The sequence below is a fragment of the Temnothorax longispinosus genome, chromosome 10, assembly GCF_030848805.1.
Source record: "Temnothorax longispinosus isolate EJ_2023e chromosome 10, Tlon_JGU_v1, whole genome shotgun sequence".
NCBI lineage: Eukaryota > Metazoa > Arthropoda > Insecta > Hymenoptera > Formicidae > Temnothorax > Temnothorax longispinosus.
This window is the reverse complement of record NC_092367.1, coordinates 1794233-1809916: the sequence shown is the minus strand read 5'-3', so window position 1 is coordinate 1809916 and position 15684 is coordinate 1794233. Positions and strand designations below refer to the sequence as shown.

The following is a 15684-nucleotide window of genomic DNA, read 5'->3' as shown; positions in this document are numbered from 1 at the left end:
TTAATATTTTATCGAAATTTTGTTTGTTTTCTGAAAAAACCATGATATTGAAGTGTAATTGTCACATTACGGCGTAATACATAGAAAACTCTACAGTAAACGTTTACAGTTACTCAGTGAATAGTCATAGGTTCCCTCAATTGGAATTAACTTGCGCGACCTTCGGTGGCAATATAGTTACACTCTACAGTAATATAGCAACCTAGCAACTGCAAAAGCCACATCATGATATGACTAAAGGGACATCTTCAATGCTATCTGTGTATAAAAGCAGATAGTGCGTTATCTGCGTTATCGTCCATTAATTACTCGGCACTTATGTATTTTATTTACTGCACACGCCTCTTCTGTATCAATAGCGCTTTGAAGACAGATATTTATTTGCAAATTTAGGTAATCGACCTCTTGACCCTGTTAAATTCTTAATTAGGCTGCTATCGATATGAAATTTTTTTCTGGGAATGCAGCGTACAGCTAAAACCATATTTACTTTAACTTAAATACAAAAGGATTTTATAAAATAAGGAAAAATAAGGTAAAAATAATGACAATGGTGGGAATACAGGAATGTAGATAGATCAAAACCAATTGAACGAATGGAAAAGTTGGTTTGGCGAATGCGAAAGAAATCACCAAGAAAATAGTAAAAGTAGCGATTTATTGAAGTACAAAATTACATAATAAAAAAATAGTTTGTTTTTCAAGATGTAATTAAAAATCTCACAGTACTTTTATTGTCGTATGACAATATCAGTAACAATCAATTTTCAACAAGTGTTAAAGTATATACATTTGTATCTTCAGTGCAATCTAAAATTCATCATACGCGCCTGTCGTATGTAAATGTAAGCATCTTGGAAGAAAGAAAAGTCGATACTTTACTCAAATGCAACACACCAACGAAAAACTTTATCGAAAGGTCGGTTATCACTCTAAGAAATTATCACATATAACGAATTTTTACATATAATTTTCGTACAAAGTCGGCGGACGCTTCTCGATCCAGCTCTTGATGGCCGGTATCTCCTCGACTTTCTTTCGGAGTTGTTTCAGGTTCTCATACTTCTCAACGACGTTCTCTTTCGTCAGGAAATTCATGTAATCCAAGACACCGACGAAAGTGAGATCAGCCCACGTCAGAGCACCGCCGACGAAGTAACCACCGTTTCTCTTTACTTGAGCGTCTAAACGTTCCAAGTAATACGACACCGTCTCATCGACAATCTCGAGTTTCTGTTCCTTAGCCCGTACGTAGTTCACATAAATATCTGAAAAGCCATGATATTTAGTATAAGCAAGAAAAGAAAGATAAATGTAGTAGATCCGAACAGTCCGAATCAAGCGTTTCGGTGAATTGAATTTACTATCGTTTGTGAATGTCCGTTTGCACATTATTGAGATCTGAACACACATTTAAAATAGTGAAATCGAGTTTCAAAATATAAACTTCTGCTTCTGGTAAACAAAAGAATTCGGATAAAAATAAAATAAATGAAATAATATCTACTAACTTTCTAATAACTCTTGTATGGTATCGACGGTTGAGTCGATTTCCAGAGACTCCAAATCGTTCTTGCCAGCAAGACCACATTGTTTCGCCACGTAACGGCCGATAGCTACAGACTGATGGATTCTCTTTCCATCGACCTCGAGCACAGGTACTTTCCCAAATGGCATAGCTGAAAGATGATACAATGTTTAAGGAATGCTTATAAGCACGAGGAAGTACGTTACAACGAAAGATCAGTCGGCGCTTCATATAAGGATATGAAAATTATATTTTTGTGTTGAATCTATCGCAACTAATCGTATATAAGAATAGTTTTGAGCCAGTTTAAGCGATCAGTGAATGTTAATAAGGGCATGTTAATATTAATCAGACACATACTCGGCTTGAGTTTTGGCCAATCATTCTTGTCGATACGTTCATCCACAAAGTCGATACCAGCATAACTGAACAGCAAGCGAATGGGCTCGGCCAATCCCGTAAGATGGAAGTAAGTCAGCTTATAAGAAGGCATGTTGCTGAAAGAAGAAACAATCGTTGTACTCTTCGATTCTCTTCATCGTTAGTTATCGTAATTCTAGTAACAAAAGATATTTCAACAACTAATATTCTTCAACATTATTTGGTCTTAATGAAGAAATTTTGCTTGATGACACGAACTAATCTTTAACCCATATCATCTTTAAGTTAAGCCAAAATTTACGTAACATTAAATCTGTTGCAAATGTCATCAAAATTTATAACAGTTTGACAAAAGTTGAAGTAGTTATAAAATCATGTATTATTCATTAAAAATGAAGTTGTCACTTACAATGCTATTCATCTATAATATTCGTTTACTTGCCATTTTTAGCCTTACACGACTCAATTTCTTGCAAGATATTTTTCAAGATTTCCTCAGCAAACCATTTAATTATCGCAATTCTTATACATAAAATATATTGTGCACAGTAATATGAAATCTGTATAAAAATGCTAGCATTCTACTTAAAATACGCATAGAGAAAATGTATATTTAATTAACATGACATTACGCAGTTCTTGGACTTTCTACACTACATGATGTGATTTCTATTTATTCGATCCTATTTATTGATGAAAGACATCATTATTGACAATGAGGCGTTTCTCTCTTCTAATACACATTCTCAACTAATATATATAACCTTAATGCGATACTTCCAATGCCGTGATTACTCCGAATTGATCTCATTTCTTTCATTCTTTTACTTCATTATTGTGACAGAACTATTAATTAGTCGACTTCCACAAGGGCCACTAATTTACCGGCCGGTATTACAACCAAGTGATGATTACAAAACACTTTTATGTAAGATATTCAATGTATTATTATGGTATCACTTACAATCTTTATTTATCCAATTAAGGGGTAAGAATTAAATCTGAAGGGATAAGAATAGACAAGTTCTACTTACAATTTGCCGAATTCTACGAATTCACAAATGCAGAAATGGCATTTATTGCGTTGTTACAGTCAACAATGTCCAGAACCGGCTGCAGCGCCTGCTAAACTTCTCTATTCCTCCCTACCAATTCAACATCCCCACTTTGTCGTTGTGACCATTGCGACCATAGCTCGACTTGCTCACTTCGATCTCTAGGAGAAACTTACTAGAGAAATATGGTTGGTATTTGTAGTCAGATATTATATTTAATATTGTCTCAAGTTTATTCAAACGTTGTACGATTCGTTTCCTGACTACGAAGTATCTACAGATAAACTTAAGACAATTTTATATACAAGATCCGACTATGAATACCGGACTATAAGCAATCAGAAATTGCCCGGAACATATTTCAAAGAACTCGTATCTTGTGGAGCAATGCTGACAAAGATAGACTATAATGATGTACCATTGAAGACGGGCGAAAATCTGGAAATATGAGTCTACAATTTTATATGCAAAGACAGATATTGCCCAAAAATTATCACGCCCATATTTTTGAGAATTATCATATATTATATTTAACTTGCGTTTGAAGGATATATTGCATTCGATAAGATAAAGTCTGATAAAGAGTTCACTTTCGCTCTTAATCTGGAAATATCCATCCGCAATTTTATGTGTAAACATAGATATGATTCAAAAATTACTATTACTCATATATTTAAAAATTATCACATACGCGCGATATTTCAGACTAAATGTAATTTGCACTAGTAACGGTATCCTGAAGGATATTGAAGACGAAGCAAAAATAAATAGAGAGAGAGAGAGAGAGAGAGAGAGAGAGAGAGAGAGAGAGACAGAGAAAGAGAGAGAGATGACTTGCATTTTTATTTAAACAAATGAAATACATGCGATATTTAAAATTATTATTTCTTAAATACAGTTCATTAAAATATTTAAGTAAAATTGTTACATACAGTTACTTGCTATACACCGCAACGCAAATAGTCTATAAAAGCATAAATGCAGTTATATTGCATGATAAAGTGTAATCGTCACACAAATTCGATGTTATTATCTCTTGCTATAAAAGCGAATACATATTGAAAAAAATTTTCTAGAAATTTTTAGATATATTACTGTATATGACATTCATTCTTTTTTCAACTTGCATGATCCAATTACTCACAGTCAATTTTTAAATATTTTCTCAACAATTAAGTCATTTAAGTGTGTTTATTATGCATAAAACACATTACATATAGTGACGCTTTATATAGAAATATATTAAGCTTTTTATTTAAAATGTATACTTACATGATTCATATAAATACTTCATATACGGGAAATGCACGTTCAATTGACATGCTATTTCGCAATTCTTGGACTTTCTAAACAATGTGATTTCTATTTTTTGCAATTCATGCTTTATAAAATATACATTGAAAGAATCAGACGTTTTAAAGCACCATTATTGATGCATTTCTCTCTTCCAAATAATCCTAGGTAAATAAAATACATATTATCGTTTAATGCGATACTCCGAACACTAATATTACAATTTCTTCGAATCATTCTCTGAATTGATCTCATAGTCATTATTGTATCGTCATGATGACAGAACGATTAATCAATCCGCCCACAAGTTCGCCACTACTTTGCGGCTGCTAATTAGCCAAATGGTGACTACAAAATGATTTTGTGCAAGAAATATCGTTGAGGTCGTATCATGATATTCATAGGTTTCATTTAGTCATACAAATTAAAATCTGAAGTGATAAGAATGGCCAAATTCGACTTATAATTTAGCGAATTTCACAAAAGATAGAAAACGCGTTTAATATATTTTCGTAACAATCACTACCGAATCAGTACAGGAATTTAGTAGTAAGTTCGACTGTTAAATTTCTGTATTTCTTTGTCTTCCTATCGCTTTCGACATTCTCATTTTGCCGTTGCAATTTGGCTTATTTTCTATCTCCAGGAAATTTTGCTACAGAGGTAAGCAAACAGAAATATCCTGAAGAAACAATCAAAAATAATATTGTAAAAGCGTCGAAAAGCCACTTCCAATTTTTCTAATGTATCTTAACTATCCGTCAAATATCTATCATGTAACCTTTCGATCGATGATTTTACGTTATTTTAGATTCAGAATATCAACGAATTATAATAAATGAATGGAAAAGTAAGTTTTGTGAATACGAAAAAGAGAAGAAAAATTAACAAAAAAAAAATAGCGATTTGGTAAAAAATTACACAATAAAAAGAATAGCTGAAGCTTTAATTAGATACAATCTAATTTTTATGATTTTATGATTGACGATACATGCAACAAGCCTTCAACGATTGATAAAACATACACTTGTATCTCCAGTGCATATTTCCTGAACCTCTTATACATGCTCGCCGTACATGAATATAAAGTTGATTTCCCGAAAAGAGAAAATCAATATTTTATTCAAATTAAACGTCAACGAATAATAATAATAATAATTTTGTCGAAAAATAGACCGTTACTTTATGAAACTATTTAAATTAATTCTGATACAGAGTCGACGTCGACGGACGTTTCTTGATCCAGCTCTTGATGGCCGGTAATTCCTCAACCTTCTTTTGTAGTTGTTTCAGGTTCTCATACTTTTCGATGATGTTCTCATTTATCATGTGGTTCAAATAGTCCAAAAGAGCGACGAAAGTGATATCGGCCCACGTCAGAGTACCGCCGACAAAGTAACCACCATTCTTCTTCACCTGAGCGTCTAAACGCTCCAAATAATACGGCACCGTCACTTTGGCAGCTTTAAGTTTCTCTTCTTTAGCCTGTTCTTTACTTTCATAGTGGAAATCCTCGAGATCTAATGCAAGCAAAAGAATGATAAGGCAAATAAGATAATGGCATTCGATTATTTCAGTAGATCAAATTTATAACGCGAATGTAAAAAAACCTATTTCTTCCTTGTATACCTATATATTATTATTTCGGAATAAATCTGTTCGCATTATCAAAATGTGAACCTATTAATGTTGTGATTCAAATCTGTTTTAAAAGAAAATCTACGCTTTTGGTAAATAAAGTAATCGGAAAAGTATCGGAAAAATGTAGCGTAAGCAGAATATTATCTACTCACTGGCCTTTAAATCGTATATGGTATCGACGGTTGAGTCGATTTCCAGAGACTCCAAATCGTTCTTGCCAGCAAGACTGCATTGTTTCGCCACGTAACGGGCGATAGCTACAGACTGATGGATTCTCTTTCCATCGACCTCGAGCACAGGTACTTTCCCAAATGGCATAGCTGAAAGATGATATTAAGAACGTGAATATCGATCATTATAGCACAGGAGGAATCATCTGGATTACTATTATGACTAATATTTATTATATTTATATCTGTAGCAGTTCTTTAATCAAAAACCCACTGTGCTCTCATATGTGCAGGTTTTAACTGTATATAGGTACAAACAACGTATTGATATTGTCTTATAGGTATATATATTAAAAATTGTTTATTGATTAATAATTACTATAAGATTGAAGTTAGGAAGAAAATTAAATTAAGAATTTTTCTCACGACAATCTTGTATTTCTGTTTTAAAATTTATTGAAACGCTCTGCTGCCTTTTGTGTGACTTCATGACGCTTATAACGCTGAAAGATTTCTCTCTTAATTACAAATCTATTACAGCATCTATTACAACGATTGATTGGCTAGCTTGAATGACGCGAAAATGATTTCCTTACATCAATACGTTGTTCGTACCTATATACAGTTAAAACCACATATGAGAGCATAGTGGATTTTTGATTAAAGAACTGAATACAAAGTATTGTATTTGCATAACAACACCGATTGTCCTGCGCAGATTATTGCAATACGTAATAAAATGCTCTATTGTCAAAACAAGAAAGCAACATTCATTTCCGCTTCTACTTTATAATAGTCGGAGAGCTGACGACACTTTTGGCCAAGTGATTTTGTAAAATACGATTTTCCGTTTTAACCTGCGTGGACGACTCTCCTTCGATAATCCGAACACCTGGCTAGCCGTACCTGAGGGGTTTAGAAGTACGCAAGTGAGAAAAAAAAACGGATTTTCAAGTTATAGTGTAAGTCTTAATTTTTATCGGATATTGATAATTGATCACTCAGGAACATGCAAATAAATTGCCAGGTCGATTGCTCGGGGGAATTAGTCGCCAGGCTTAATTAGAAATAATTAAAAATAATTATTTTCAAGTCATACTGTAAAAGCTGGGTTTTTTTTACTAACAAGTATAGCGCTAACACATACCACCCAAAAAAGCCAAATAAAAATTTTAATGGCAACATCTCTAAAAAAATTATTGAAAATGCACAAAGCCGGCGAAGGGGTCTGACGATGGCCGAGTATGGAGGGGATAGCGTGCTATTCAGTGGGTTCGTTCGAATTCGTCATTATCGATCGATGTCACATTTTCACACACTATTTATTGTTTATCAATCTTTTCATAAATTGATACGATAATGGTAGTTAATAATACACGTTTTTAAAAACTCATGGACGCTAAAAGTAATTGAGGCCATCGTCAGACCCCTCCGCCGCGCGCCGGCTTTGTGCATTTTCAATAATTTTTTTAGAGATGTTGCCACAAAAATTTTTATTTGGCTTTTTTTTTGGTGGCATGTGTTAGCACTATACTTGTTAGTAAGAAAAACCCAGCTTTTATAGTATGACTTGAAAATAATTATTTTTAATTATTTATAATTAAGCCTGGAAACTAATTCCCCCGAGCAATCGAACTGGCAATTTATTTGCATGTTTCTGAGTGACCAATTACCAATATCCGATAAAAATTGAGACTTATAACTATGACTCGAAAATCTGTTTTTTTTTCTCACCTGCGTACTTCTGAACCTCCCAGGCACGGTCAGCCAGGTGTTCGGATTAGCGAAGGAGGAGTCGTCCACGCAGGTTAAAACGGAAAATCGTATTTTACAAAATTATTTGGCCAAAAGTGTCGTCAGCTCTTAGACTATAAGAAAGCTCAATGAAACGGGAAATATCTTGTTTCAGCATCAAATTGTATAAAATATATAATCTCTCTCAAATAAAATATTTTGACGCAGGGATTATGCTATACAATGTTTAAGGAATGCTTAAGCACGAGGAAACAACGAAAGATCAGTCGGCGCTTCATAAGGATATGAAAATTATATTTTTGTGTTGAATCTATCGCAACTAATCGTATATAAGAATAGTTTTGAGCCAGTTTAAGCGATCAGTGAATGTTAATAAGGGCATGTATTATTAATATTAATCGGACACATACTCGGTTTAAGTTTTGGCCAATCATTCTTGTCGATACGTTTATCCACAAAGTCAATACCAGCATAACTGAACAGCAAGCGAATGGGCTCGCCCACTCCCGTAAGATCGAAATAAGTCAGCTTATAAGAAGGCATGTCGCTGAAAGAAGAAACAATCGTTATCCTTCTCTTCATCGTTATCGTAATTCTAGTAACATAAAGATATTTCAACAACTAATACTCTTCAACATTATTCGGTCTCAATGAAGAAATTTTGCTTGATGAGACGAACTAATCTTTAACCGATATCATCTTCAAGTTAAGTCAAAATTTACGTTACATCTGTTGCAAATGTCATCAAAATTTAAAACAGTTTGACAAAAGTTGAAGTAGTTATAAAATCATGTATTATTCATTAAAAATGTAGTTGTCACAATGCTATTCATCGTAAAATCTTCTACGTAGATATGAGTGCAGTTATGTGATAACGCGTAATCGCTATAAAATTCATGAGTTTCTCCATATTTTATCAACTTAAATACATGACTGGCAAGATTGCACAAAAGTTTCTAGATTTAACATATAATATTCGTTCATTTGCCATTTTTAGCCTTAGACGACTTAATTTCTTGCAAGATATTTTTCAAGATTTCCTCAGCAAACCATTTAATTATCGCAATTTTTATACATAAAATATATTGTGCACAGTAATATGAAATCTGTATAAAAATGTTAGCATTAGTATTTAAAATACGCATAGAGAAAATGTACATTTAATTAACATGACATTACGCAGTTTTTGGACTTTCTATTTCTACATGATGTGATTCCTATTTATTCAATCCTATTTATTGATGAAAGACATCATTATTGACAATGAGGCGTTTCTCTCTTCTAATATAAGAAAAAACCAGTGAAAATTGTTAATATCAGCTTTTTATGTATATATTTTATTATCTTTAGAGAACATAAAAAATATTTTTTGAAGCTGAATTAATGAATATAAATATTAATGAAACCCTATCGAATACATGGCAAAAAAAAACGGTGTCCATGATTGCGCCCATTCTGGTTGTCTGAAACAAAAAATTCAAAAAGATTCTTAATTAGTATGAGTTTGGCTATAGCAGTAACTAGAATGGAATTTTTAAATTAAAAATTTTAAAAATGGCGGCAATTTAAAAATTTAGTATAAATTTTCTTAATTTTTCGAAGGTTGCCAAAATCGTAAAAAAATTTTTTTTTACTTGGTTCTAGTTCCGGTTATAGCCAAACTTATACTAATTAAGAATCTTTTTAAATTTTTTGTTTTAGACAACCAGAATGGACGCAATCATGGGCACCGTTTCTTTTTTGCCATGTATTCGATAGGGTTTAATTAATATTTATATTGATTAATTCAGCTTCAAAAAATATTTTTTATGTTCTCTAAAGATAATAAAATATATACATAAAAAGCTGATATTAACAATTTTCACTGGTTTTTTTTTTAAAAACACTTTTATGTAAATTCAATGTATTATCATGGGTATCACTTACAATCTTCATTTATCCAATCAAGGAGTAAGAATTGAATCTGAAGGGATAAGAATAGACAAGTTCTACTTACAATTCGGCGAATTCTATATACGAATTCACAGAGGCAGAAATGGCATTTATTGCGTTGTTATAGTCAACAATGTCCAGAACTGGCTGCAGCGCTTGCTAAACTTCTCTATTCCTTCCTACCAATTCAACATCCCCACTTTGTCGTTGTGTCCATTGCGACCATAGCTCACTTGCTCATTTCGATCTCTAGGAGAAACTTACTAGAGAAATATGGTTGGTATTTGTAGTCAGATATTATATTTAATATCGTCTCAAGTTTATTCAAACGTTGTACGATTCGTTTCCTGACTACGGCGAGCATCTGCAGATGAACTTAAGACGATTTTATATACAAGATCCGACTATGAATACCGGACTATAAGCAATCAGAATATGACAGGAACATATTTCAAAGAACTCGTATCTTGTGTAGCAATGCTGACAAAGATAGACTATATAATGTTAATGTACCATTGAAGACAGGCGAAAATCTGGAAATATAAGTTTACAATTTTATATCCAAAGACAGATATTGTCCAAAAATTATCACACCCATATTTTTGAGAATTATCATGCGTTCGATATTTTATATTAAATATAACTTGCGTTTGAAGGATATTGAATTCGATAAGATAAAGTCTGATAAAGAGTTCACTTTCGCTCTTAATCTGGAAATATCCATCCGCAATTTTATGTGTAAACATAGATATGATTCAAAAATTACTATTACTCATATATTTAAGAATACACGCGATATTTCAGACTAAATGTAATTTGCACTAGTAACAGTATCCTGAAGGATATTGAAGGCGAAGAAAAAATAAATAGAGAGAGAGAGAGAGATGACTTGCATTTTTATTTAAACAAAATAAATACATCCGATTTTTAAAATTATTATTTCTTAAATACAGTTTATTAAATTATTTAAATAAAATTGTTACACACACATACAGTTACTTGCTATACGCCGCAACGCAAATAGTCTATAAAAGCAGTTATATTGCATGATAAAGTGTAATCGTCATACAAGTTCAATGTTCTTATCTCTTGCTATAAAAGCGAATACATATAATTGAAAAAAATTTTATAGAAATTTGTAGATATATTACTGTATACGATATACGATGATATTCATTTTTTTTTCAACTTGCATGATCCAATTACTCACAGTCGATTTTTAAATATTTTCTCAACAAGCCATTTAAGTGTGTTATATTATGCATAAAACACATTATATATATAGTAACGCTTTATATAGAAATATATTAAACTTTTATTTAATGTATACTTACATGATTCATATAAATACTTCATATACGGGAAATGCACGTTCAATTGACATGCTATTACGCAATTCTTGGGCTTTCTAAACAATGTGATTCCTATTTTTCGCAATTCATGCTTTATAAAGTATACATTGAAAGAATCAGACGTTTTAAAGCACCATTATTGATGCATTTCTGTCTTTCAAATAATTCTAGGTAAATATACATATTATCGTTCTAATGCGATACTCCGAACACTATTACAATTTCTTCGAATCATTCTCTGAATTGATCTCATCATTATTGTATCGTCATGATGACAGAACGATTAATTAATCCGCCCACAAGTTCGCCACTACGTTGCGGCTGCTAATTAGCCAAATGGTGACTACAAAATGCTTTTGTGCAAGAAATATCGTTGAGGTCATATCATGATATTTATAGGTTTCATTTAGTCATACAAATTAAAATCTGAAGTGATAAAAATGGCCAAATTCGACTTATAATTTAGCGAATTTCACAAAAGATAGAAAACGCGTTTAATATATTTTCGTAACAATCACTACCGAATCAGTACAGGAATTTAGTAGTAAATTCGACTGTTAAATTTCTGTATTTCTTTGTTTTCCTATCGCTTTCGACATTCTTATTTTGCAATTTAGTTTATTTCTTATCTCCAGGAAAATTTGCTATAGAGGTAAGCAAACAGAAATATCCTGAAGGGGCAATGAAAAATAATATTGTAAAAACGTCGAAAAGCCACTTCCAATTTTTCTAATGTATCTTAACTATCCGTTAAATATCGATCACGTAACTTTTTGATAATTTTACGTTATTTTAGATTAAGAATATCGACGAATTATAATATTTGCATGAATGGAAAAGTAAGTTTTGTGAATACAAAAAAAAGAAGAAAAATCAACAAAAAATAATAATAAAAGTAGCGATTTATTGAGGTACAAAATTACACAATAAAAAGAATAATTCAAGCTTTAATTAGATACAGCATAATAAAATTTTTATCATGTGACGATACATGCAACAAGCCTTCAACGATTGATAAAATATACACTTGTATCTCCAATGCGTATTTCCTAAATTTCTTATACATGCTTGCCATACATGAATATAAACTTGATTTCCCGAAAAGATAAAATTAATATTTTATTCAAATCAAACGTCAACGAATAATAATTATAATTTTGTCGAAAAATAAACCATTACTTTATGAAAGTATCCAAATTATTTCTGATACATGGTCGGCGGACGTTTCTTGATCCAGCTCTTGATGGCCGGTAATTCCTCAACCTTCTTTTGTAGTTGTTTCAGGTTCTCATACTTTTCGACGATGTCCTCATTCATCATGTAGTTCAAGTAGTCCAAAAGAGCGACGAAAGTGAGATCGGCCCACGTCAGAGTACCGCCGACAAAATAACCACCATTCTTCTTCACCTGAGCGTCCAAACGCTCCAAATAATACGGCACCGTCTCTTTGGCAGCTTTAAGTTTCTCTTCTTTAGCCTGTTCGTTACTCTCATAGTGAAAACCAGCGATATCTAATGCAAGCAAAAGAATGATAAGACAAATAAGATAATGACATTTAAGCACTTCAGTAGATCGAATTTATATAACGCGAATGTAGAAAAACCTATTTCTCCTCTGTATATCATTAATTCGGAATAAATCTATTCGCATTATCAAAATGTGAACTTATTAATGTTGTGATTCAAATCTGTTTTAAAAGTAAATCTCCGGGCCTGGTAAATAAAGTAATCGGAAAAATATAGCTTAAGCAGTATGTTATCTACTCACTGGCACGTAAATCGTGTATGGTGTCAACGGTCGCATCGATTTCCAGAGACTCCCAATCGTTTTTGCCGACAAGACCACATTGCTTCGCCAAGTAACGGCCAATAGCTACGGACTGATCGATCTTCTTTCCGTCTACTTCAAGCACGGGTACCTTGCCGAATGGCATAGCTGAAAAATTATATTAAGGCACATGAATACAAGATGCTGTTAAAATTGAATAATGTTTATAGAAAAACCATTTAGATTATTATTAATTCAAATCTACAAAAATTGGAATTTATACCTACAGTAATTATTTATATGCATACATTAAGAGTTTTGACGATTAATAATTACACACAATTAAAGATAAGTGCAATTACATTTCTAAGTCTGAGTTTGATAATCCAAATCTTAATTTTCATTTCTATGACAATTTTTTTCCTGCTATATAATTTATAAAAAAAGCTCTGCAGCCTTTTATATAGCTTTATGATGTATTAAAGGGAAGATCTTTTGTCTCTTAAATCTTATGGTATTTCGATAATTGATTGGCTAACTTAAACGACACGAAATTGATTTCCTTACATCAACAAGGACATCTATTTACCATTAAACCATGCAATGAAACGACAGTATGCTTTTCGTTAAGTGAGAATACAACGCATTGCATTTACATAACAACATCAATTTTCCTATACAAAAACATCGCAATTCGTATATACGTAATAAGAAATGGAAGGTTCTTTTTGAGAGAGATAACATTTATATCCAGTTCTGTCGTTTACAAGAAAGCTAAATAAAAAAATGAATGTCTTATTATGTATAAAATGTGACATAATCCCGTACATCAAAATAATTTATAGAATAATGAATTTTCTTCGCCAATATATAGAATAACAATTAAGTAATTTAAATCGACTGACTGGCAATATATAACGTCTTTTCGATGTGAACATTGAAAAAACTGTGAGCCAACTCGCTTTGTCGGATTCACACAGCACTTTTTCGGATCAATCATCGAGACATTATTAATTTCGACCAACGCTTTTGGTCAAATGATGTAATTTCTAAATTAAATAGTTTTAATTTTTATTGCAAAAAATATTACCCCAGCCAGGGTTCGAAAGTAATTTATGTCTAGTAGAAATAAAGAAGCATATGACAACGATTCAGTCGGCGTTCCAGAAGATAATGTAAAAACTATATTTTTGCCACGTCAACTGTACGTAAATCGGATTTTAGGAATGATCGAGCTCTATTAGTTCGCGACAGGTGATCGCTAACAGCGACATGTTATTATTAATGTTAATCAGTTGTACATACTCGGTTTTAGTTTTGGCCAATCTTTCTCATAATCGAAACGTTCATCCACAAATTCGATGCCAGCATAACTGAATAAGAATCGAATTGGCTCGCCCAATGCTGTGGCGGTGAAATAACTCAGCTTGTAGGAAGGCATGTTGCTGAAAGAAGAGCACTTGTTAATTATTTTTGTCTTTATCGTTATTATAATGCTGGGATCATGAGGATATCTCAACAGTAGATAATATGCTCCAATATTTTTCGATTTCTTTAAACTAGTTTTAGTTACTGAGATGAGCTTTCAGCTTTAAATTTATTTTTTATTGATATTTAATTCTAAGCTTTATTAAATATACGTGAATCAAAATTTAAATCAGACTTTAAAACCAATTTTAATCAATATTATTTTTGATCATTTAATTTAAAATTGAAGTTGGATTTGGATTAAAATTGTTATCAATTTTAAACAGTTTGATAAAAGTTCGAGTATAGTTATAAAAACCCATTGATTATGTAAAAATCATTTATTTAAGAAAATTGTTATATGCTAATCACCGCAAACTCTTAATCTGTAATACTATAAGTTACCTTACGCAATCATTACAAGTCATATTTACTTATCTTTCTTATCAAACTAAATACATGACTGGAAATATCGCGCATATAAACATTTTTAAATATAGCATATGGTATTCTCAATTTATTATGCAACCTTTCTGCTTTTTTTTTTGCAACTTTCAAACATATTGTATACATATTGATGTAAATCTGGAAATGTATTAGAACTTCTACTAAAATGACAAAGGCCAATAAAGGAGCAATAATGTTGCTCGTTTATTGGCCTTTTTCATTTTAGTATTTGATGCATACGAGCGTGATTATATTTATTTATTTACATAAAATTTCTATTTAAAATATTTTGCATAAGAAAAAGAAATATATGTTTAATTGCCAAGACATTACAGTTCTCGGAATTTTTGTACAATGTTATTTTTATTAATTATATAGGATTTATTATGCTTTATAAAATATACAATTTCGATATTGATGAAGTACGTCATTGAGTACCTTCCCGAATAATACTTTTTGCTGTAACGCGATACTCTTTGAATTGCGGCGATTATACCAAATTAACTCTCCAAATGAATTTTGTCGTTTTTAATGCTTCGTCATGGTGATAAATATATAACTAATTAATTCGCTTCCACAAAGCGTCACTATAAATCTGCCGGCTACTAATTAGTCGGGCGGTAACCACATAACTCTCTTACGTGAGATATTTGATGTAATATTACAATAATATCTTACAATCATGAATCAGTTTGAATAATATAAGTGGGTAAGTTCTACTTACAATTTGAAGAATTCTACACAGACGGAAAAGGTGTCAATGGTAATACGCTGTTACAGTCACCAAACGGCAGATCTTGCGGCGAACTGAACTCCTCTTTTATTCATCTTGCTATCAAGAGATATCCCCACTTCGTCGTTGTGACGTGGCTCACTTTCGATCTCTAGAAGAAACT

The 15684-nt window shown here is 32.0% G+C and overlaps 3 protein-coding genes across 4 annotated transcripts; all 3 read right to left on the bottom strand.

Annotated features, from left to right (window-relative positions):
* Positions 1-641: 641 nt before the first annotated feature.
* Positions 642-3103, bottom strand: LOC139821082 (glutathione S-transferase-like). Its single transcript, XM_071791830.1, has 4 exons — positions 2944-3103; positions 1889-2025; positions 1512-1679; positions 642-1268 (listed from the first exon to the last, which is right to left on the bottom strand). Exons 2-4 carry the CDS (start codon positions 2019-2021, stop codon positions 961-963), a joined length of 609 nt encoding a protein of 202 aa, XP_071647931.1. The 5' UTR covers positions 2022-2025; positions 2944-3103; the 3' UTR covers positions 642-960.
* Positions 3104-3789: 686 nt separating this feature from the next.
* LOC139821077 (glutathione S-transferase-like) lies at positions 3790-9963 on the bottom strand. Of its 2 annotated transcripts, none has more exons than XM_071791823.1 (4): positions 9820-9963; positions 8234-8370; positions 6051-6218; positions 3790-5777 (listed from the first exon to the last, which is right to left on the bottom strand). In XM_071791823.1, the coding sequence occupies exons 2-4, from the start codon at positions 8364-8366 to the stop codon at positions 5458-5460; spliced, it is 621 nt and encodes a 206-aa protein (XP_071647924.1). In that variant the 5' UTR covers positions 8367-8370; positions 9820-9963; the 3' UTR covers positions 3790-5457. The 2 variants fall into 2 exon arrangements, with proteins under 2 accessions (XP_071647924.1, XP_071647925.1); XM_071791824.1 differs by lacking the exon at positions 9820-9963 and adding an exon at positions 9242-9286.
* A 2028-nt stretch (positions 9964-11991) lies between these two features.
* Positions 11992-15658, bottom strand: LOC139820428 (glutathione S-transferase-like). Its single transcript, XM_071790701.1, has 4 exons — positions 15513-15658; positions 14180-14319; positions 12875-13042; positions 11992-12618 (listed from the first exon to the last, which is right to left on the bottom strand). The coding sequence occupies exons 2-4, from the start codon at positions 14313-14315 to the stop codon at positions 12305-12307; spliced, it is 618 nt and encodes a 205-aa protein (XP_071646802.1). The 5' UTR covers positions 14316-14319; positions 15513-15658; the 3' UTR covers positions 11992-12304.
* Between the last annotated feature and the right edge of the window lie 26 nt (positions 15659-15684).